Here is a 25,867-nt window from a genome sequence, read left to right on the forward strand (position 1 = left end):
CACTTACAAAGCCATCCACAACTCTGCCCCTGACTATATCTCAAACCTTGTCTCAAAGCATCACCCTAACCGTCCCCTCTGCTCTTCCAAAGACCTCTTGCTTTCTAGCTCCCTTGTCAACTCCTCCCATGCTTGCCTCCAGGACTTCACTAGAGTCTCTCCCATCCTCTGGAACTCCCTACCCTAACCTGTCCATCTATCTCCTTCTCTGACTGCCTTTAGGATATCCCTAAAGACTCATCTAGGGAAGCCTATCCCGCCTCAAACTAACCACTGAACCATCACGTTCTCTAACCATTCATCCCCACACAACTACCTCCTCATGTATCACTTGCCCCTCCCTTTTAGATTGTAAGCCCTCTCAGGCCCTCACCATCTTGTCTTGAAATATATTGTAATTGTAATGTATTCCTTATATTGTAAAGGGCTATGCAAACTGTTGGCACTATATACATCCTGTATAATAAAAATAATAACTCATAATGGGCCCCTGATTTTACATTATATGTGTTGTGTGTAAATACAGTAGATATATAAATTCTTTGAATATATGTATATGTATGTGTGTGTGTGCAATGTGTTTAGAATGGCACCCCAATGCACAAGTACAGTAGCCTAGTAAACTAGTGATAAGGTCACCATTGAAATTGGTGGGGGAAAGGGGGGTGGACAAACCTTGTTGTTAAACTTTGCAAATTTTTAGGGTTATTAGGCAAACTGTCCTAAAAAAAAATAGTATATGAAGCTGAACACTGATGGATAATTATTTAATACTAGATGTCCATGTCCATGTATTTGAAACTATACAAAAGGCAAAGGAGCATACGTCCAGACACAAATATTCTATAAAGTATTCACAAACACAAATATTATCTGCAAGACATTTTGTTGATCATAGACACATTGTACCTCAACACAGGATCATAGACCTCATTCTTAAGCTGATAAAGAGAGGTAATCAGGAACTTAAATTGAAACAACGTAAGGTTGAATGGATAAACAAATTAAATACTATACAACTGAAGCGTTCTATTACAGATTATGATTGATATCTTTCTCTTTGATTGTTTTTGTATTGAGTTATTTTGTTTCCATTTTAGGGATATTTATTTGCTTCATTCCTATCATACTATTTTATGGATGGAGTGTGCTATTAGCATTTGATTATAACATCATGTTACACGTTTGGATTCATTCAGTTTTGAAGAACTCATTGGTTACTTATTCTTTTTTATTTCTATTGTCTCTCGATTTAACTAGTTAGTAGTGTGTTGTTAGTCATAGACTGGCTGTGACTGGAGGGAGGGCATTCTGTATATGTTGAATGATAAAATAAACCCACTCTGGTGCCACAAACCTTGATTGGTGTTTTTTATTGGGTCACTGGACAGACCCTGTTTGAAAAGCACTGTTAGGGTGACAGTTGTGCTTCTGCATTGTCATTCCATCACATGCGCGCTTGGTGGATTGAGCAGGCATAGTTCACTAGTTCATCAACAGGAAGCCAAGCAAGAGCAATGATGTTCAGGCAACAGCCAACACTGGTGTGAGTATGTGTAATAGAGGCTACGGGAGATGCAAAAATGATGAAAGAAGGTGAAAACAGTATTTTAGGGAAAGAAATGGCAATGGTTTGTAAAAAAAAAGGGGGTTTAGCAAACTATTCATTATCCAATTAAGATTGTGATCTGCTTTAAGGTATAGGATCCACTACAACTCTGCCAGACTATTAATATTCTGGAAGTCATAATGCCTTGTTTATTCTGATACCAGTAATGATCAGGTATAAATTAGGGTAACACAACTTCTCATTTTAAGCCTTCTGGATGCTGAGTTCTGTTATGGTGGCCATCGATGATATTTGCCCAATCCAACATGCCTTGGCTGGTTCAGATGATGGCCCTTAGGTCTATGGTCACTTGTTAACACCTTCAGCTGACAGTGAAATTGTAATAAGCCAGTGAAAAAAGGAACTCCCAATCATCATACTTGCTTTTGGTCAAAAGCCAAAAGAATTAGTCCACACAGATTTGATATTTTTTTGATAGGTTTTTGATTTGTTGTTTTTTTTAACTTTGGAGGATAACACTATTTGTGGGCTCCAGTGGTGTGACCTTTTTGCTCATGTTCTAGCTCATGTTTTGTAGCCAATATGAGGAGTCCCACTTTCCTTGTTGGATTTTTTGTTTATTATAGTTTGTAAAGAATGCAATAGGAAGTGCTGGAACATGCAAAGGTGGGTGGGAAACCCAAACCTCTCAGCTGGATCGAAACAGGACCGGAGCTATAGCAGAAATGTTGCTGTTGGGAATATGCAAGACATGTAAAAATGCCATGGGGGTAACACACCAGTCTCTACCTAGAACTTAACTATCACTTTTGGGTTGACGGACCCTTTTAATGTAGTGAGTCCAGAGGATCAACATGGCAGCCAGGCTGGAAAGGTCAGTAATGGCAGCCTCATTATTTTTATTTCAGAGCAGGATTGTTTTAAATGTAAATGGCACTCTTGTACCTGTAGTGGAGCCTGAAATACAAGGCTGGTAATTGCTACTTAATATATATAGTAAAGTAGACTTTAAATAAAAAATGAAAAGAATGACTAATGTTATGGACCAGGATTTGTATTATTAGAACCAATAACACAACACCCACGTTTGTGTTCTCAAGAAAGTTGTGTTTCCATAGAAACTGTTTTGGGAGCCTGCTTCTAGCACCACAAATTACTTTAATTAGATTGACATAAAGGAAGACTGTTTTGTTGTCCATTTTAGATTGAAAGAGGCGTTTATGGTTTTCAAACTGAAATGACTTTGTTTAAATTAATATGTAGGACTTTTTAAATAACATGATTATCTGTACAGCTAAACCAGAACTTTTTGTGGACATGATTATCAGCAGGTGTTCAGCAAATGCGATGTCAGACATTTGTAAGCCTTTAATTAGTACACCACTCATTGTTATGCACATGTTTAGCATTTTGCTATCAGAAGAAAACAACTTTTCAGATAATATGAAAGTGACAGACTGTTTGACTGTCACAATGACCAAGGGAAAATATTGTGATTAAAAATGACTAGCGCTGCATTAAGTTCAGCGGAGCTTGGACATTGAGACAACGTAGCTACCAAGTTGTGTTTTTCCGGATCTTACAAGAACTACTGCATCTATCTCATGTAAACAATGGTCTAAATATCATGGCAAAGTACAACCCTTCCTCTTCTATCCTGCCACCATGTGCGTGGCCAGTTCTCAAGTTTTAAACCCCTCAAATGTTGGGTGGAGATACCAGGAAAGGAATATTGATGTAAAAATTAAATCCATTTTGATACTATACCTTATATAGCTATTTTAGAGAATGTGTGGATTTATTTAATGGGAAAGGGTTAGAACATCTGCCAGGGTTTAGTGGTGTCTTTGACTGATTTAGATTTGGGATGTTCTCCTCACATTGTATCCCTGTGCCACCAAGACACGAGGGTAATATGGATCACAGGGAAAGGATTGTGCAGATGGGAATGATCTTTACAGTGCAACTCAAGAAAGTGTTTTGTTGTGCTCTTTTTCCCTGTTAAGATTTCCTCAGCCCTTCCTCAGTCTATTCAAAACAAAGGTTTTGCGTAGACTTGGACTTTAGCAATTTGAGGCAGAAGAAAGAGCTGTCTTCATTTGTTGTCTCAACATTCAGCTTTTATACTTGGAAAAAGACTATGCTTGTGCATTGCTAAATGCTTGGTGATTGATGTTTATGAAGAAACCTAACAGATCGTTTCCAGCTGTGTTGAGAATAAAGTCATCAACATTATTACACCCTTGGTCAAGAGGCCTTTTGAATGTAACAGGTTCACAATCTATTAGTCTATTTATGCCTTTGTTGGCCATATTTCCTTTCTGGATATATCACAGTGGCAGAAAGTGGGAAAAAGATGGGTCATTTTAGGTTGATTTTGTTTGTAACCATTTATTGTGATTTGAAAATTGATGACTTTGCATGTCCACCACATACCTCTGTCAGCAGGGTGAGCTGGCCTTCTATCTAATGGAGGGAGTTCTGTCTGCTTTAACTTCTAAAATGGCTACCCTGTTGCTAATCCTCAGTTTAACTTTTTTCATGTGTACAAACACACATACTCAGACACATTAATAAATGTCAAGTTAAAGAAGTAGTGTACTAAAAAGTACTGTATATTTAAACATGGGTGTGAGCTGAAGATGGTAATACACAGCATTTTTTAAAGTCTCATGGTTTTCAGCCCATTTCTGCACTGGAGTTTTGGTAGTGAAGAGTCAGACCTGTTAGTTGAACTATCCACTCTGGCTCTCAAAGCATACCAAAGACTGTTTAAATCAATCGTTCTTATCAAAATACAGAAAACTACAATGTTCTACATCATGGTGATTTTTTTGGTTCTAGCAAATCAGGAAGTAAATGGTCCACAAACGTTTTGCCAATAACCAGCTTTGTCAAACATCATGGAAAAGAGCTGTCCTTACATCAATCAAACACCCTTTTTAACCTTAAATATAGGGGCTTAAAGTGTATTTGCACTTTTGCAGTCAAATTTGAGAACACCCCACTATATGTTTGTACTGTGTTCCTATTCACACATCATATGTAAAAATATGTTTTTAAAAAATATATATTTCTTACCTTTTTTAGATGTCTCTTTGTTGAAGGCCTTTGTGCAGATTCCAAGCTACTGTGAGCAGTTTGAGAGTGAAACTTTGGTGTCAGACTGAGCTTCCTCTCATCACCACAATGTCTGGAAGGCTTTAACCCTTTATTTGCACAAGCAGTGTACAAACCTAGTTTACAACTGATAGAATCTGCCAACACATTACAGGCAAGATTTATTAGAGTAAACATAACTTCCCACAGCCCCTCCTTTAACATTACAGAGGGAGGGAGCTATGTAGGATTTTGAAGCAAGTAAAAATCACTTAAAAAGGTAAGCAACATTATTGTTTAGTTATGCGATGTGAATAGAAACATACTGTATAACAAATATAAAGTAGATGTTATCCCAATTTGGCTGCAAAGTGGAACTACACTTTAAAGTGCATGTAAAGGCAACTTTTCATTAATGTATTTAATCATTTTAATTTTGAACAGAATAGGGATAGATCCTTTGACAAGTCTGTATGTGTCTGGACTGGGGAGCTGCACCCCTCAATTCGTACTGGTGAAAATTGTCACTGAGACACAAAGTGATGGGAACGCCAAAGAAATTAGGGAAAATCTTCCAGTTGAGACACCTTTTCCTGTAACAACTGTCTAACATTTTAATTCTGTCCACTTGAGAAATGTCTTTAATTTACCTACTCTATCCAAAACTTACATTGTATAATTTCATAACTTTCATTAAATTCAGAACTGATGAACTGTGAAAGCAATTGAAATATTAAAATGAAATCTCAGTCATTCAGAGGTGGAAACCTCAGCTAGGAGTATAATTGTGTAGCAGTGTTAAAGCATATCTATTGGCATTTAGTTTAGCTGAGTAACCTTGTTATGCACTAAAGATGACTATGGGGTCTATTCACGAAGCAGCCGAAGGATCTAGCCGTAGCTTAGGCCGATCCTTCGGCTAGCTTCAGCCCCAGGACCCCTTCGGTTCAGTAGAATCGAAGGGCTGCTGTACGGGCTATTCACTATAGCCCGTACAGCTCCCGAAGTCGGCCGGGCGGCTTAGTCGAGCCGAAGGCATATGCTCCGGCTCGACTGAGCCGAGGAGAAAGCCGAAGCTGGCTGAGCGGCCAGCCATTGGCCGGCCGACAGCCTACTTCTGACAGCCGTGATCTTATGGCTGGCTCCGGCCACTTGAGGAGAGATCAACGTCCCTGGTTACCAGCTAACCAGGGACGCTGATCTCCAGACAGCCTAACTCTCCCGGTCTCCTGCTCCCGGCCGCCCAGGAGAGAAACACTGCTTTCTCTTTTTTTTTTATTCTGACACGGAGCCGTGTCAAAATAAAAAAAAAAAAAAAAGTTTCACCATAGGAATGCTTTGCTAGATTTCTATTGGCTATTTCAATTTGCAATAGCAAATTAGCTATTGCACCCGCCCTCTGCTGCAGTTCTCCATCAGGTCCCCACTAGTGATTGACAGCAGCAGAGGGCGGGTACATAGCTAGTTTGCTATTGGCTATTGCAAATTGAAATAGCCAATAGGAATCTAGCAATGCATTCCTATGGCCAAATCTTTTTTTTTTTTTATTGACGGCAGCAGAACCGCCGGCCAATAGAAAACTGATGGGTGGAGCTAGCTCTCACTGCTAGCTTCGCACAATCGTTTTCTATTTTTATTTTTCTACTTTTTTAACAATTTTTCTGTTGTGCTCGGTCCCACAGAGAGACCGAGCAGAACAGTAGAGCTGAATGCTGCTCAGCGGCATTCGGCTATTCACTCACTGCTGTTTGGCATCTATAAGAATAGACTGAACAGCAGCGAGTAGCCTGTCGGAGGATCGGCTTAGCCGATCCAAAATGCTGGCAGCACCATTTCTGCACTGCATTGTCTGTTACAAAAAAGAAAGAAAAGCAAAGCTGAACTTCATTATTCACCAGTTTAATTGTACTTACTTCAACACACTTCCCAGCTGAATAACTTGTGTACAAACTTCAGGAGTGCAGTTGTGCTTGTCAAATTTAATTAACTATGCAAAGGCTCTCTTACCTCTGGGCTTGTAAACTATGACCAGACATACAACATTTCTGTTACAAACAAAGATTGTAGATGACAGAATTCCCCTGGTTCATGTACATCTGGAAGGCAGATTTAGGAGCATAGGCCATTAGTATCCTATACCATTGGATAACACAATACTACAAAAAGGTTGATCAAATGTTTTAACTTGTGTCAAAAATATGCTGCATGAAAATATATACAAGCTTTATTTTGAATTTCAAAAATGTGCTTTCTTTTGTTTCTAATGAGAGAAATTAATTTGATTTTTTTCACTGGACTATGACCTTTTTATAATAACTATTTTTAATTTGTTTCAAGTACTGTCCTAATGTGTCCTAATGATTGTAACATTGCATATGAAAAACACAGCACCAACACACCCCCTACTGGCTGGCAAAACATCAGCACATTCACCCACTAGCCAGCATTGCACCAGTGCACTTCTCCACTGACCACCTTTTAAATGTGTACTGCCCCACTGGCCACCATGGCACCTCTGCACTCCCTCCCTGGCCACCGTTGCTGCACCGTCAAATGACTGCCAACAAATGTGTAATGGCACACCATATGTTACATGCTGCTGCACTATGCATGCTGTGCTATATTGCATTGCCCAGAATGCTGATCTTTCTACATTATTGTAAATAAATATCACTAGGATTTTTTATTTATGAATTGGGCATTTTGCCCCTTTTTTTTACTCTTTTGTTTGTTGTATAACTAAGTATGTTTGGATTATATTCAGCATCAAGGTAGACAATTATCTTATGAAGGGAACATTTGCTAGAGCTAACATATGTCTTACATGACTTGCTCCATCATTAACACTTTTAATTGTCTTAGGTACCAGAAGCTGAGTTTTATATTGGACCTTACTAAAATCCTAGAATTTGTCTTAACTAAGACATGATCCTTCTTGAGTCCTACATCTCTTATGAAGCTAGGTTTCAAAGGGCCATTTTCAAAAGCAATTGTAAACTGATTTTCTGGCACCTTTGAAAATCTCCTTTGAAAATGCCCTCCTATCCTGGCTCTTATCTGGCTGTGTATGGCTGACCTAAGATTGCTGTTAACTATGGCCCTCACTGGTGTGAGTGCTATGTGATGCAAAATGCCTCTCTATACAAACATGGTATCCTGTCCTGTACTAGAACTACGTAATAAAACTTGAGTTGTGTAGACTATGGAGCTTGCGCTATGGTGGTGACCTTTTTTTCTGTTGCACTGCACAGGAGTTTGCTGCACTGACAAAAGAGTTGAATGCATGCAGGGAACAGCTTCTTGAAAAAGAAGAGGAAATTTCAGAACTGAAAGCAGAAAGGAACAACACAAGAGTAAGTTAATTCACCTCAATATTTGGTCATCGCTACATTTTCTTGTTTTAACCTATTGCCAATTTACTATCCGTAGAGTCTGGCAAATCATCTACTGTATATCAAATATTTGTTTACTAGCTTCCTAAAATTTTACTTTCTTATTGGACTGACTGGTTGTGTCCAGTTCATTGTTTCAAATAAGTATTCATTGGATGTTTTTATCTACATATTGATTTAGTAAAAAATTTAAAAATCTTTAACATTACAATTAGGGATGCACCGATAACGATACTAGTATCGGTATTGGTGCTGATACCGAGTATTTGGGCAAATACGCTTACTCGTCCAAATGCTCCAATGCTAACCTCCGATACCGGAACTTCCGGTCAGAGGGCGATCTCCCTCTGGTCGGCAGTGCCGAGTGAGCATGGAGCTTGCTTCCTTTCCTATCAGGAAGCCTGGCGGTCGGTTATGACCCCGCCTTAAGCTTCATGATTGGCTAGGAAGCCGGGTTCATGTGTTGCTAAGTAGCCTGGCTTCCTAACCAATCAGGAAGCCGGGCCGCACGTAATGACCCAGCTTCCTGATTGGTCAGTAAACCAGTCTGCCTAGGAACAAGTGAAGCCAGCTTCCTAGCCAATCTGGAGTCTGGGAGGTGGGTCATGACATGCCGTCCAGCTTTCTGGCTGGGATGCCGGCTTTACATGACCAATCAGGAACACAGGATGGCAACTCATGATTCGCCGCCTGGCTTCTTGATTGGTCAGGAAGCCAGACAGCCAGACAGCCTCTGAAGCCGGTGTTCTTTCGCTAGAACACCGGCTTCACAGGCAATCAGGAAGCCAGTGACGGGTCATGATCCGCCGCCCGACTTCCTGATAATCCTGGCACAAGTCACTGGTACTCAGTACTCGGTATCGGCGAGTACCAAAAAAAATAAAAAATATCGGTACCAAAAAACGGTATTGGTTCATCCCTAATTACAATGTATCAAGTTCTCTTCAGCTTGCATTCTTCTTTCTAATAAATATATTATATAGATATGTGCATTCAGATTTGGACGAACCTGCAAATCAACGAAAATCAGTTGATTCGGCAGTTCGTCTGAATCCGAAAAAACAAATGTAATATATGCCCGAATATACTAAAATGATATTTGGGCATACATAAATTCGTTTTCAGAACATGCCGGTGGCCAATATGGCTGTCGGTGTGTTTTGCGCATGGCTGCTGGCATCTTGGAGGCGGAGCGTGTGACGTGAAATGACGGTGACGTCACACTCTGAACGAGCGGCAGCCAGATACACCAAGATGGTGGTGCTCGAACATGTGGGCGCCGCCATCTTGGTTTATACCAAGATCTACAGAACGCGCCGGCAGCCGATATGGGTTTCAGTGCGGTTTCAGTGTGCGGTTTTGGATTCGGAGGCTCGTTGCCTCCGAATCTGAAACAGCATACAAATTTGTTTACTTTGACGAAACGTTTTTTGTTTTCATTTGCTTCAAGCAGACCAAAAGTTTTTCTTACAACTAGCCAATGTATAACCCTCTTCTTCCTTATGAAACAGCAATAACTGTGTTTAGACCAAGACACTCCGTGGTAGGCTCTGCTTGAATCTCATCCTTAGATGGCACATGAGCTATCGGCACTTAGAAGGAGTCTGGTGCAGCTGGTCTTATGTATTATGCAGATTTATTAAAAGCTTTGTTATTGGGGACATTGAGTGAGTGATGTAAAATAATATTCTGTACCCTCTATCTCAGTTATTAATGTTGCTAAACTGATCACATCTTCTCTGTATTACTCCTTGATCAAACATTTATTTTCTTGCTCCCAGATCCATTATCCAGGCATGCGGCAAGGTTAACAGTTCAATTAAACTGACCTTTGAAGCCACAGTCACTGATGTATTTACCTTCAATCCAACAGCTTTTGTTAGAACATCTGGAGTGCCTTGTTTCAAGACACGAAAGGTCATTGAGGATGACAGTAGTGAAACGCCAAGCACAGTCTCCCTCAGGTGTTTCCAGTGAAGTGGAAGTTCTTAAAGCTCTGAAATCTCTCTTTGAGCACCACAAAGCTCTAGATGAAAAGGTAGGCTATTCTTTTAATCATTGACTTCACACTGTACTCAATATATTTGAGATTGTTTACTGATGCTTTACTTTGCACTGTGATGACCAAGATCTCAAACTGCAGTTCTGCAGTGTATCCTGTCAGTAAGAGCTGGCTCCTTGGTAATTAGAAGCACCATATATAACTTCAGACTGCTGACAAGCCCAATAATGTTGAATCTGCCAAATATTTAAATACTAGTGTGATTTCCGCTTTTAGATGTCCATAGTTATGAACAAAGGCACATAACCTAGAATGGTATTATTTGATTTGAAAATGAATGGTATTAATTGCAGACTAATAAACACTCTAGATTGCAGTGTCAGTCAAGTAGGTGATGATGTGTAATCACAAGATTATTGTACTCGGCCTGCTGTGATATAATGGAACAAAGTTTTAATGAGTGTGTAGGCAGTGCAGCTGATGAGGTTAGCTGCTTAGTCTACAGTGTTCCGTGTTCTGATCCTTTTTCATCAAAGCTTGAATTTTCCAAAGAAAACTATCAGCAAAGCAGGAGTACAAGAAACCCCATATTTCTGCCAGAAATTGATGTTTGGGCAAGGGACTCCTGAATCCAGCGTTAAATACTTGGTGGGTTATTCACTAAGGAAGTGAAGGATTAAGCCGAACCTTTGACTAATCCTTCGGCTCACTTCGGCTGCGGGAAGCCTTCAGTTCAGCCGAACCAAAAGTCTGATGTACGGGCTATTACCGTACAGCAGCCGAAGAGCTACGCCGAGCTGAAGCAGACTGTTCTCCCCGCAAAATGTCGACAGGTTTTTGAGGGAACTCCACACTGTTTTGTTTTTTTTCCTTTTGTTTACATATTTTTCTTATTCTGTTTACTACCTCAGAGGTATTTGGCTAGCATGGCAGCATTCAGCTCACTGCTGTTCGGCCCTATGAGAGTGAGCTGCTGGATGCTTGCCTCAGCCAATCTAGAACATGTTCTTCACTTTGTTTTTTTCAGCTGAAGTGAAGTGAAGTGAAAAGAGCTGAAGCCAGCCAATGTATAGAAAACAGCAGTATAGGGCTGAAGTGAATAGCCAAACGGGGTTCAGCTCCCTTCACTTTGGATTGGTTATTCACTCGGCTGGCTTTGGCAGCTGAGTGAATAACCTCCTTGGTATTTTGTAGACAGCTTTCTGTAGCAAAGTCTTTGAAGTGGGGCTGTTATGTGCCTCTGCTGCATGTGGGCAAATCCTCCACATGGTCACTGGGCTTCTTCTTGACAATGTCTGTTGGTTATATCTATACATTGTTAGGAGGCATGTTACCATAATCATTGATCTCTTCACTTTTGTAAAAGTGGACCCTGCATATAGTGTAAAAATATTTTGTGACATCTTGCTTTTTAGTGCCAAGTTTTATGCAGTTCTGTCATTAATGAGCTTTTCCACAGTTCTAAAGGCAAGTGCATGGATCTGAAAGTGAACAGGATGACTTAGAGCGCTTACAGCCCTCATAATGCTCTCTATGTGGATGTTATTCTTCATATTGCAGCTTTCCATATCCTTTAAATAGATGTCTTCCAACTGAAAAGTGTGCTTGTTTAGGACATGGGTGACAAATCTTTCATATATGTTCTCTAGGCTGACTTAATAACATATATTCTGTAAATTACGAATCTTCCTATTGTAGTTATCTTCAAGGCAGTTAATATAGCTTTCAGATCTCTGTATTTTGGGAAAGTATTAATGTTATATTCATTAATAATTTGAAGAAACCAGGAGCAGGATTGGTCATGGAGAGCGAGGGCTTCTGACTGGTCATGGCAGGCAAGCGCACCTAAATTGAATCTGGCGAGTGAGGATAAAGTGACATTTTTAAAAAGGGAAATCTCTTAACTAATTTTGCTCCTAAAATGTATATATACATACTGTATGAATATATAGATGAAGATACATGAGAGCAGCTTTGGACTTTTAATAGTTAAATACTTTCATGCTGTCAAAAAAATGCCACACCAATGCGATATATTTATTTTTCTTAACTGGAACATTTTATCATGAGATAAAAATTAATATTACATGCGTCATCTAATAGTATTTTTCAGTGAATTCTGTTGAGATTTGTTTTTAGTTCAATAAGATGTCTGCTGGATCCCAATGGCTTTTGGCCTCTTCAAGATGGGGGCTGGTGACTTTATTATGGGTGCTTTGACACTGCATTGAATAATGGCGGAAAAACTGTGATTGCATGTCACCATATAAGCACCTTATGGGCATAACAACAATTCAATGTGCACTTGTTTTCTATCTATTGTGTCTGTGTCTGCTAGATTTTTTTCTAACACTATTGAGATTATATTTGTTGATCATTTGTTAGAGTTATATAGAGTTAGAGTTAGTTAGTTATTCATAATAACTCTTAAGATAATTTTTCACATTAGCCAGTTTGCCAAGTCAACCTGTTCTTTTCGCATAGGGGAAGGCAGGGCAAGTAATTGGACCTGTTTATTTACCCTGCTTGGGCAAATCACATGTTCATTTTAATCTCACAGGCTATAACTACATAAAGAGATAGATGTGGGTCTCTGCCTCTACACTGCTCAACCAGTGTACATACACACTTGCCATTCCAGCTGCTTAAAACGTGCAGATGAAAAATACAGTATAATAACCATTTGTTTCATTCACTGTCATTGTTATTGAATATTGACCTAAATTAACAGAAGTGCTTTCTAATGTCAACTTCTTCCAAAACAACTTGACATTAATTCTTTCTATTGACATTTCCATAAAATAAGACTGGACTAAGTAATATGGTGCAAGCTTTAAGATCACATACATAGTTTTAATTAAGCTTGCTTAGCATTCTTCCTATATTTTCAAACTTTCCTATAATAAATTGACAGCTCATTGGAGAATCTCCCATGACCATGCCGCATTAAATACTGTGCCTAGCTGTCTTAATGGCTCACTTAAAGATCTGTCAGCTGCTCTTAGCTGAAATACCTTATAGCACTTACAGTCTATAATTTTATGCAGAAAGCTTCATACAGAAACAGTAGCAAATAACCATGCCCCATTTTTACATTAGACTTTGATGTCTCAATTGGCTTATAAAAAATTATGTAAACTTTATAATGATTGCTGTATTGTAAGGAAACACTTACAAAGTCTAATTGTTTGTCTCATGTCCCTATTAAATATAAGATGCCCCTCAAAGGGATTGCAATTAAGAAAGTGTATACAACTCTGGAAGCTGACCGCCAAAAACAAAAAAGGCAGGCAGAGGGCAAACAACTAGTCACGAGTATTACCTGTAGGCTCCCTGCATCTGATTTTCCCCCAAAAGTGACATAAAGTGTCTTGTTCTGTATTGCACATCGGTGTGGAGGTGGCCAATTTGGCAGAAGCAGGGCTTTACTTTCTCATGTTAGAACCCTCTGTATGGAGAACAGTGAGCATCACATTAGTTAATTTACCAAACCTCATGAGGTTCCAAGTTCTAATCCAGAGCAGCAGTGCTTTAGATCTCACACTGCAGATATACGACTGAGGCTGTAGGCACTTAAGTGCTTAGGCACACTCACATACCTGGAACTGCAATGCTATTTTTCAGGAGGGTATATTTCTCAGGGTACTGCTTAGACCTATTAACATCTCTAAATGTTCACCATGGCAAATCTTCACTTTTGAGTTCAGGTCCACTGTAAATACTTTTGAATCTAATGCATTGGTGATCAAGCCCCTGTAGTTTGAAAACTGTTCCCTTTAGGTATAAATTGATGCAACATTCTGGAGACTGACCAGATACCAAACCGTGCTGTAAATTGACAATTACCACTTATTTATGGTGCTAATTGTGTCTTACAATTTTAATAATTGTTTAACAGCATGTTAATTTGATTTCTGTGTTGGGGAAAAAACTGGAAAAAAACCCACAAGCTTAAAGAACATTTGCTAAGCGGTCTTTCTATTTTATTATTTTGAAAGAATGTCTTCCAAAACCCTGTCCTGAACACTTTGGGCTTAGCTTGCTATGCAGACTCATGTTTAGTCCTTCAGGGTGATTTTCATGTGCTTTATTATATGAATAGTTATATTTTTTTCTAGAGAGACTGATACATATTGCTAAAGATAGTTTGTGTTGTCATTGATTCTGCTACCTGATTTTTGTTAAAAATTACTTTCTTCACAGTCGGAGATAGCCAAGAATAGTAGAAGATGTAAACCCTACTGACCAGAAGTTCAGTTGTGTTCATTGGCTCAATTGACCCCTTGATTCATGGATACCTGACTCAGCAAGCAATCTTGACCACCTTTCCCAGTGCAACATTTAACTGCTTAACATATGCCTATAATTTAATACTAGCACCCACACCACAAGCCATTTTTTGGTAGAACTGGTGAAATTTCAACTAGCATGCAAACCTTGGATTTCTACTGAAAATATATACTTTTCAGTAGAACTAGCAGACAAACCTAATTTCCTCCAAATTTAGCTCCCTTGGTCAGATTAAATGACTTTGATTTCTTCTTCCTATAGTCAGGCTTTTGAATTTACTCTATCTGGCCATCAACCTTTAAGTTGCATCTAGTCCAAAAAGTGTATTACTCCAACCCAATTTTATCATCATATCCATACTATCAGAAAAGATCTGTTCTTGACCCCGCTAATAATTGTTAATGCTGAAAAAAATCATAAATGGACTGAGGCATGTTTTTTTGTTTATGAATACTGTAAATTGAGCACTGTTTGCCTATTGTCTTAGCTCCCTTATATAGCACCTGCAATCCTTTGCTATCAGGGATGATCAGGGATTTCCCACATCCCACAATAAAGAGCATCTGAATTTAATCTTATGAATACAAATGCAAATGATTATGCAATATTCCTCCTATAGAAAATGCTTGGCTTGTCAAATGTTTTTCTCTTTACCCAAACTGATACCTGCATGCCCCAGGCCCAGTTACATTTTCTCCAAGTATAATATGATATTTGAACCAATTCTGTTTCTATATCTTAAAAAAGACTTTAATTTAATTTGTTTGCACCCTGATCCTTCCCCCAACATGACCTATAGCTAATATCAGTTGATTACTATGCATGTCAGGGACAAAATTTTAACAATAGATTTTTTAACTATCTTTAAAATACTAACAGGTTATATTGTATTGCCTTTATGATTCTTGGAAATCAGGCAAGGTTCATACTTGGTTACAGATAAGTGTAAAGTTTTGGTATCAAAGGTACTTTAATCTTATTCTTGTATTTGAACCAGCACACTAGGCGTAATATTCCAAAAACCTTTTTGGACCTGTTCCGGTCTCTCTTTCCCTCAGTCATTGAACTTTTGGCAATAGTATTAGAATCAGATGTGAACATAATGCTGAATGCTTTACACTCTTTCAGGGTTATTCACAAAAGCGTGAAGAGTTTGGAGAAGGCAGGAGAAGTGAACAATCTAGGACAACATAGCTAAACTGGAAAGTGAGCAGGGAATTGGAGAATTTTTCCAAATCGGCTATTTTGGCCTAGATTGTTCACTTCTCCTGCCTTCTCCAAACTCTTCACCCTTTTGTGAATAACCCTGTTTGAGTTCCAAATAAGTATTTATGCATACTATCATTGAACATTTCACAGTCCATTACTGCTCTCACTAAACTTCACAAACATTGAAACCATTTTTCTTGGCTACTGAGCTCAGGGATCAACTACATTGCACACTAAGATAAGAAGCCAATGTAAACTGATTTTGACTTTTAGGTTTTGCCAATGTAAAATATTTTTTAGTTTTATTGAAAAGTTTTTGAAATTGTCCTGCCATCATTAAGAGTAAGATTAGAGAAAATACCACATTTCCTGCAAGGCCAAATGATTGCCTTTTAAAATAGTTATCCATTCACTTGTACATTTCCTTATTCAGGGCTCTACTGAATCCCTGCATTCAAAACCTATTTATCAAATTTTTTAAATGTTTGTAAAGCTTCTGTTTAACTGTTTCTGTCCAGAGGTCATTAATGCCCAGGCCATGTTTAGCAGCAACAGCATGTCTCGTTTAATTGGGCAATAACATTTTTTTTAAGGACATATATAAGAATTTTAATTAGAACACTATTTAACCAGTTGCCGTCCGCCCGTTGCAAAAAAACGGACGGCACAGTCGCATTGGCGGGTTGCCGTCTCCAGGTGGCATTTTTTTTCTGCACGGGCAGAAAAAAACCCATCCAATGTAAAGGGCCGCTACCGGCTGTTTCACATATACCCGATCGACGACCTGCCGATTGTGTATATGTGCTAGCTGCGTGCCCCCCCCTCGAGTGCTGCCGTCACCCCCCCTCCTAATCCCTTACCTTTAATCCCGGGATCCGCTGCCCCATCTGCGTCCCGGACCGGCTCAGGAGGGTGTCAGGAGGTAAGATGGGAGGGAGTTCAGCATCTTCCTCCTTGCTGACCTCCCTCCGTGCTGTGAATGCAGAAGTGATGTGTATTACATCACTTCCGCATTCACCTGCCAGTCATCTGGCTGCTATAGCCAGAGAGAAGAAGCTGATGAAGCAGATCTCTGCTTCATCAGCTTCTTTTGGGGTCCCCAGGTGACATTAGGGGTCCTGGAGACCCCTAATGTCTCCATAGAGAGGACCTGTCAGTGTGCCATTGCTATTATATAGGGGGACCGTTATCCCCCTATGTAATAGCAATAACAAAAAGTGTAAAAAAAATATATAAATAAAAAAAGTTTAAAAAAAAGTCACATATAAAAAAAGTTTAAAAAACCCCCTCAAAATTCTTAAGTTCCCCACCCCCACGTTTACGCACATATAAACGTAAATACGCAGCCAGTGCACCAGCGCGCAAAAACGACAATTGCGCTACACACGTTACATATTGCCACAAACGTCGCAGTGAGAGCAATCATTTTAGGGCCATCAATCACTGATAACACTAAACTGATGAGCGGTATAAGCTTTTAAAGCGTCGCCTGTGGCCAATTTTGGGTATTATAATTTTTTGAGGTTTCACGCGCACACGCAATTTTAAGGCTTGACATGTTTGGTGTCTTTTTACCTGACGTGACCCTCTTAAATTTTACAAAAAAATTGGGTAATAATTGTTTTATCATTTAATATAGGGGAAACAGTTTTTTTTTTTTAAATGTTGGTAATTTTTCCTTAATATAGTAAAAAATAAAAACTGCAGTGGTGATTAAATACCACCAAAATAAAGCTCTATCTGTCCCTAAAAAATGGTATAAAATTAATTTCAGTACAGCGTTGCATGACGGAATAAATGTCAGTCAAAGTACTGCAGCTCTGAATACTGAAAAATGGCCTGGATGGAAAGGGGGTGTAACACCGCGGACTTCAACTGGTTAAATAAGAAAACATGTTGTGTGGTTTTTTTTTTAGTCTTACAAATTATTAACAGGTAAAAAAATTATTGAATGTTTTAATCATGTATTTGTATTTTATTTTTAATACTGTAGTCTGACAATTACAGAAATTAAGCAATACTAAACTAACTTATTTGTTTCCCCAAAAATGCTTTACAACATTAGAAATATTTAATAAATGTTAGTAAAGCTTATAACATACCAATGCTTTTTTTCTGCAGTGTTTTCATTTACATTCTTCCTACTAGCACATGCGCAGTAAGGCATGCCTCTGGTTATTAACTGTCACAGTTACCAGTGTGCTTATATCAACACTCCATTGAACTTTGGAGTGAACCATTGAAACCCTCAAATAGCTGTTGTTATAGCTGATCACATGTGCAGCAACATGGCAACTACAGATCTAAAAAGATCGGAGGCATTAATTACACTTTTTTTAACTTATTGCTAACTTATGCAAACTAAATGCTTTTATTTTTTTTAGTGAAGCCTCCAATTTGCTTGTGATTACTGTGTAACAGCTGACATAATGATCACATGATTGGCAACTCTGCAGATTGGACCAAACTGTCAGTGACATGCAGGATTGAGAGTGTTACCCAAATTCCTATTTTAAGTTATGATCTGCTATATAAGCATTCACACTTACAGGTATAAGGTTCCAATGATTCAGTCATGAGATTTTCAAGCTCAACACAATAACATAATTTATTGGTATATAGTATGCACACTTGAATACAATGGACCAACAATCAGGGACAAAAGAGAGTATGTAACTATTGTTAGAATCAAGGGTCTCGGCTCCGCAAAAAAGACTGAGGATGGTATTGTGTTTAGCCATACTCTATGCAATTACCTGGATACGCCTGGGCCGAACAAAAACCCTGTTTACAATTCATTGGTCTGCAACTCCCCCCCACAGTGATAACCCTTAACAAAGACTATATTTAATTGCTAGCTACCCCCACCTCATGTGGAATATTTAAAACAAAAATAAAACTAAATACTTATGTCTTATGATTATTTGAAGAGCTGTGGGGGTAGACTCATTAACACCAGTGTATATGATAGTAGTAGTGGTGTGATATGCAACCTATATTCTGATTACTGCACACACTTTTTGTGTCCAGTGGTTTCTTCTTTGCAGTCCAGTGCATGTCTTGCAAATATGGTAATTTTTAATTCTTGCCCTTAAATATGTCATTATCATTCCTTCCCCTTGCCACCATTTAATGTCCTTAATAAACGTAGCAGTCCTTGTGGCCTGCCCATCAGTAGTACAATTGACAGCAACCAACTGGTCAGCAAGCTCAACCATGTACTTTGCATATGGGATTTAGATACATTTAATTTTTTAGAATAAACAATCCAAAACCAAAAGAAATGTGCAAAAGAGCTGTGATACATACCAACCAATCAGCAGTGAGTTTCCTAGCTTCAGGGCAGCTAACATTTAATCTGCTTTTTGATTACTGCGCATCGTGCATCATTGCTGCACGAATGGTTAGGACCACCAAGAAGCTTTGGCAGAGCTCATCCGAGATGGGGGAGATGAGAGATATTTTCTTGTACACTCTATTGGTGGGATGAGTTTGGTGGGTCGCTGTGGGAATACCACAACGGTGCTTGCAGGTGCTTTTAATGATGTTTGGATTTGGGAGGCCATGAAGGGTGTTTGACTTTGTCATCGTGTTTGTGAAGCCATTAATCACAGAGAGTATCTATCAGATGTAGATATTAGGGGGACAATAACTAGTCAAGCTATATTTTTTTTTTTGCATTTTTCAGGTCCAGGTTTTGTGATGTTTGAGCCAGATTTTTTCGGTAGTCATAAGTGATGCAAACAAAGGTCAAAATTCAGTAATTTGTCATCATACTCATAGCAATAGAAGTCAATGCTTTGCAAAAACATTGAGTTACATTTTTTTTATATGTGACTGTATAAAATCTGGTGGTGCTGATTTTATGTATTGTTATAGTAACAAATCACAATAAAAAATGTGGAAACTTGCTGGAAACTTATTTTATTAAAGATCACATAGCTACACAAAGCCTCGCCTCAGGTCAGCCCCTTAACGTGTTTTGGGCTTAATCGTGGACCTGGGTAAGCTGGACATATACAAGCAAGATCAGGTGCACTTAATCACGTCCTTCTGCATTAAAAGGGAAACTGTATTAAGGGAAAAACCACAGTTCCCTAGTCACACTATACATGATATACATAAAAAAGAGTCATGTGGATACTAATAATTCCCTATCTATGCACCAAAAGACATATATTAAACATATATTGAGTAAATTCATACAGTTAGTACAGTCAAAATAATTCTAAAATCACTGTTTGTATGATTAAACAAATCACTCACTTAAAAGAAAATATATATTTCCAACATGCAGCCATACCCAAGGATAAAAATTAAAACCAACAGATCTTTATTTACATAATATTAAGATCTACAAAAAATAATCCTAAAAACATCTACAATAGATTAATGTAGCCCTAAGAACAAGATGAGACAATAAATATATCAAAATCACTACTTTTTACTTCTCAATTTTTAAACAATATGTTAATATAAATCAAATTTAAATTTAAAAGAGAAATGCAAAAATATGAATATTAAACAAAAGGAAAAGGAAGGAAAAAGGAGGGGAAAAGATGAATAGAGGGGAAAAAGGGAGGGGGAAGAAGAAAGGGGAGGGAAACAGAGGGAAGGGGTGGGGGCGAAAAAATCTTAAAAACCTTAAATTGTGGTTTCAATTTTGAGTGAATTTTCAGTTAAAAATGTGGTGTACTCACAATATAGTGTTCAGTTATTAATTTTTTTATTTCTGCCATTCTTCTACTTCTAGCTGCATGCAATATTACCCTGGGTGTTTTTGATCATAAAAAAATGTTGCATTGGGTAATTTATAAAAAAGTGTTTATCACTGCAAATTAAGCATACTGTATTCTGACAATGCATGCAGTATTTTATCTCTTGTTACTATAAAAGTGTATGTAAAAATGAATTCACAAAGTTTGTTAAACAAATACCTCTTAAAGACATAGTCCCCCAAAATAATAAATGCACACATATTCAAAGCATGCATTTATTTTTGTTGCATTTGAGGCAGCATATCATTGCAACTGCAATCAGTAGTTCACAGATGCAATGCTCTGGCTAACTCAGATTTGCCCTCCTGACCCCGCGCATACCACAGCACAGATATTCAGTAACAGGGACTGGAGGAAGAATGAATGGACTACAAGTTCAGTGACATAACCGAAATTGTATTCCACTAAAAACCCCAAGTCCCTCTGCCATGGTGGTGGTGTAGTTTCTCCATTCACAGATCCTGTTAAATGATCTGTGAATGGATGACACATCTGTGTGGGTGTGTGTGGACATTGGCCATGTTGTGGGTGGGCACTGGTTGCCATTCTGTGTATGGGGGTCATAGTAGGGGCACTGTATATTTACTTTGGTGGAGCTGGCAGCCATGTTAGGGGCAGGCACTGGCGTTTATATTAGGTAATAGATATCACAGCTGTCAGGAATGCGGGAATGGTTTTCCTACTGGCATGGGGGATTTACTGGTGAGAACCCAGCACTGCTTCTTAGTCCTGCTGGCTGCAATGGATCTAGGGTGCAGTGAGTCCATAGAATCTACCTTGCTCCTTGTGGCAGTGTCCTTGTTTCTTCTGCTAATCACCCTGTGCCTATGCCTGCAGCCCTTGGAGGTTGGACGCTACTCTCTGGATAACTGTGCATACTTTGGACTCTTTTTGTCTCAATGCAGTCTGCGTTTCACAGGCCTCACTGCCTCTAGGGCAGCACACCCTCATTGGCCTGACACTGAAAACTGGGACCTATGGTGGGTCTTCTGTGGCTGCCTTAGCTCCATCAGATGTAGCCTCCTCCTTGTTTTTCACTTGGAAGGGATTTTACTTTACTTATGAATGGTTATGCAACAAATTGCAACATGTTTGCAGTCTCTTGGCTGCTGAGACATGAGTCTCTTCGGACATGAGTCTCTCCTCCTATCAGATGAGGGGTAGGAGTAGTCACAGGCAGCTACTGTAGCTCATAGACTTAGAAGGCCTATTTCAGTCCTTACTGGTGCTGTCTGTACTATCCTGAAATAGTAGAACAGCCTGTAGCTGGCTAGAATGCCCTTTGTCCAAGATCCCTTTGAGCCCTAAGATTACTTGCACCTTTACAATGCACACACGACTCCTAGGTGTCCCCTACAGGGAAGACTCGAGTCACGTTTGTCATTCCTTCCAACTGGGTCATAGCCCATTCCCCTTTTAGGAAGCCTGTTTTAAGCAGTGGAGTGTTTCCACTGCTGGTCAGGCAGTTTCCCACCCTAATAAAACACTGATGATCCCTGTGGCAGATGCACCAGGGCTTTGGATCTTGCAGATATGCGTTTACAGACTCTTTCCAAAACTTTTCTCTGGCAAGCCATGGTTTGCACCTGTCATGGCTGTTCTAGTCTGTCACACATAGGGACTTGGACCGGAGTCTTGTGGAAAGCCTCCATTCATATTGATCCTATATTTGTGGAGTAATTGTCAGAAAAGTGTAGCAATTCCTCACTTCTATACTTAGTTCCCTGGTTGTCATGCATATACTTCAACTTTGATGCAGTCTAACATTTTTAAGGCATCCCCCCTATTTTTGGCATGACATTATCACTTAAAAAAATGCCTTATTGTAATATGGGGTTCTGTTTATATTTTGAAATAAGCAATAGGTTTTCTCGCTTTTTTTTCATTTTGTTAAACTAAGTCACCACACTGCTGTTACTTTTTTGATAGCTGGATTCACACTTGTACTTTTACCATGGGTTACTTGAATTTGCAGCTCAAAGCACATAATAATAATAACAATATAAATAATAATAATAATATTACTGGTATTTATATAGTGTCAACACTTTACAGAGCATTTAACATAGTTGCACACTCACATCATACAGTAAAAAAAAACCCTGTACTATAGCTTACCACAAAGCAGGTTTTTTTTTTGTTGGAGCAGCAATGTATATGGAGACTTCTAAGCCTGTACACAAATAGTCTTTGAAATAAGGCACTCTCATTTTGTCTGCTTACAGCCTTTTCATTGTCTGGGGTCAATTTCCAGTAATATAAATCCAGGGAAAAGTCAGTGAAAATTAGGAAAAATAGATTACAGAAATTGAGTTTGCACCCTTAAAAACAATAGATTGTGAAAGGTTTAGAGTGGGGAATTTAATTGACATTCATTGCTTTTTAAAGTCACATTTTCTGACCAGAAAAACAGATTTTAAATGATATACAGAATTATAAATGTGTGAATGTTATCAGGGTTATTCACAAAAGGGTGAATAGTTTGGAGAAGGTAGGAGAAGTGAACAATCTAGGACAACATAGCTGAACTGGAAAATTAGCTAAATTGGAGAATTTTTTCAAATCAGCTATTTTGGCCTAGATTGTACACTTCTCCTGCCTTCTCTAAACTCTTCACCCTTTTATGAATAACCCTGTATTTGTTTTATAAAAGACTCAAAAGTCAAGAAATCTACTGAATATGCTATTTTAAATATTTCTATATTAAAAGATTTTAAAGTTTCTAGAGAAACAAAGGGGGCATTCTAATAAAATCAGGTTAGAAGGTGGGGGAGAAAATTAAAAAGGCGCATTTAACAGATCACATGTTTATGAAAGTTATCAGTGCAGTGCACTATTCCTAAATTTACAGTTTCAACCTAAAGGCTTGCTTAAAGGTAACCTTATTGAGATGTGTAGCCTGTCTTTCATACTTCAAAAGCTGGATGCTTTACTGTTGTGCTGACTCTCCTACCTCACTTTGTTGAGTCATTAACCAAGACCAGTATATTATCATTCATTATAGATCCAAATCCTATAAATGTAGTTGACAAGAATTCAGTGCTACAGTGGAATGTTCAAGACTGTGTCCTACTTAATTGTAATGATTTTAATTATTTTTTGTAGGAATTAAATTATGTTGAAAATTTTCTAATCTCATAATGCTCATCAATATTTTTCTTAGTTCTCCTCTTTGTTCTCCAACTTTTGTTGTTGTTTGAGGGCAAAAGCCACACAAGTGGTTCCTGTTCTCTCCCCTCCTTTCTTTTTTTCTGCCTCAGAAGATGGTAATAGATAGCAGTAGAAGATCAATATCAGTTGTATAGCAGAAGTAAATTTACTGTCTCCAGGCAACAGTGTTTATTGGTGAAGGGTAGATCAGATCTGATGAACTCTACTTTGCTCCATTATTGCATATTGATAAAATGACTACTCCTGCTCCCAAGTGGGTTTGTCCTACTTTTTAATGAAAAAATGGAACAGAAGAAATGTTGGAGAAATGCCACACTGCGCATTTCCCAGCTCCGCTCCTGGCCTTCTTCCCTTATGTCTTATGTATGCTAACTACAGAGTTTGAGATTTCTTTGCATGATTAATTAGTATATATTTAGAAATCACGGTTTACATTTTTTAATTAGTTTTGATAATGCAAATGTGAAAAAAGACTGTTCTGAAATATTCATTAATGTATGGAAATATTTTTGGGGAGCTGTGATTGGCAATTTTTTAAAGCTCCCTAACTGTTATATAGCTTAAATAATATTCACCCAGTATATATTTAATGATAAAATGATGTTTGTGTATTTAAATAAGCTGACCAAAATGCGTTTTTCAGATACCTTTAAATGTTTTAAATAATTTTATAAGCTTTCTTTTTTTTAATCCTTTGCTACGCAAAAATGTATCACGTTAACTACCACAAAAATGTTTTCCTATCTTTGTCTTGCTTAAACAAATATACTTTTATATAATCTTGTATTCTAAATAGTGCAAGGAAAAATGTTTACTGCACATTTTGATTTTTCTTCTAGGTAAGGGAACGGCTGAGGGTTTCATTAGAAAGAGTCTCTGCATTGGAAGAAGAGCTAGCTGTTGCCAACCAGGAGGTAAACAATAAAATACTTTATGCCCCTTTAATTCCTATCATTTTGTTTGAGGCCTTAGGTTCTATATCACATATTTGGAAAGATATAAATATGGATATGAGTATGGAACCATACTCCTAGTTCAGATACTGGAATAACTTTATAAGTGGTTCAAAATATTATACGGGGCTATTGTTTATTGGTCATTTGTTTTTCTGTGCTTAAGAAACAGATCAATATTTGAGAAATATGCATAAGCGCTTAAACAGAATTTGGGCCTGTGATGATGGGCTTCTGTTTTGTAGCTTGAAGCAGGTCAGAAGGTCAACTGCAGCTCACATGCACCTGTCTTTACATTTAAATGATATAGGTGTCTCAAACCGATGTCAAACTGATGCAATCAACACAAGCCCAAAGCACATCAACACAGACCCTTAATCACATACAGTCAATTTCACTGCAGGGTCCTTACACAAAATACATATGATCTATTGTTCTATGTACTGACCCTACATCCAGTTTTGAGCACGTTTTTAATTTAGCTTGTTGCCCAAATGAACAGTGTGTCTATAAAAATACTATAAATACCATTTTGAATATCACCATTACATTTTAGTAAAAACAAATATAGGGTCTATTTTCATGCACTCTTGAGTCAGTTTTCAGTACTTCTAGTTTTGTACATTAACTAGTATTAAAGAAACTAAGAAAGGTTTTAAAAAGAGTGATGTCTTAATAAAGAGAGGTTACAGAGAGGTTACAGCTTCAAATAAGCTTGACAGTCTTTATAATACATTTGATTATTTTTCTGAGGTTACTGTAACAATTTACACAGTGCTTAAAGTTCTAGTGCTACTGCACTGCTAATGTAAGGGCCAGTCCATATTACTTTTGGATGGAGAAATACTCTGGCAAGAGAAGCTATAGAAGGTCTACAGACAGCTACATTATGAATTATGTAGTAAACTGTAGGAATAGGTTGCTATGTGAATGAGCCCAAAAGGAATTGGAGGGGGGGGTTAAATGTGACTTGTGGAATAACCCTTTTTACCTTCATCTCAAATGCCCCAATTAAGTATTTAGAGCTGATTATTTATACCTTTAGATTAGAAATGTTATTAAACAGTTCCTTGGAAAGGCATTTTTTCAACATGTGTGGGTCAGTGTGTACTTGTAGCTTATTTTTTAACACCACACCTAGGGGTATGACTATAAAGCAGTGAATGTGAAATGCACCAAACAAACATTTACCGCATGTATATTCTCCTTGTGCATGTGCTGCAAATTATAGTGATTGATTCACCTGCAGTTAATGTCTGGTGAATGTCACATTTACTGCTTTATCAATATAAACCCTAGTGATGAGAATTTGTATATTTGCTATATTAGATGTCACATGTATTTTTTTAGTTTCAAAACAGTTTTTATTTTTCAGTTTGTCACGTGTATTAAACTGGACCTTT

At 38.2% G+C, this 25,867-nt stretch overlaps 1 protein-coding gene across 7 annotated transcripts in view; it reads left to right on the top strand.

The window, feature by feature from the left end:
• PPFIA2 (PTPRF interacting protein alpha 2) overlaps positions 1-25,867 on the top strand; it is a 235,524-nt gene that overhangs the window by 119,226 nt on the left and 90,431 nt on the right. For all 7 annotated transcript variants that reach the window (XM_018552926.1, XM_018552929.1, XM_018552928.1 and 4 more), the window contains 3 exons: positions 7,921-8,022; positions 9,935-10,099; positions 24,351-24,425. In XM_018552926.1, coding sequence (XP_018408428.1) covers positions 7,921-8,022; positions 9,935-10,099; positions 24,351-24,425 — 342 coding nt within the window. The remainder of the gene's footprint in view (positions 1-7,920; positions 8,023-9,934; positions 10,100-24,350; positions 24,426-25,867) is intronic.

The sequence above is a fragment of the Nanorana parkeri genome, unplaced genomic scaffold (genome assembly GCF_000935625.1).
Source record: "Nanorana parkeri isolate BGI_ZX_2015 unplaced genomic scaffold, ASM93562v1 scaffold101, whole genome shotgun sequence".
NCBI classification, from domain to species: Eukaryota; Metazoa; Chordata; class Amphibia; order Anura; family Dicroglossidae; genus Nanorana; species Nanorana parkeri.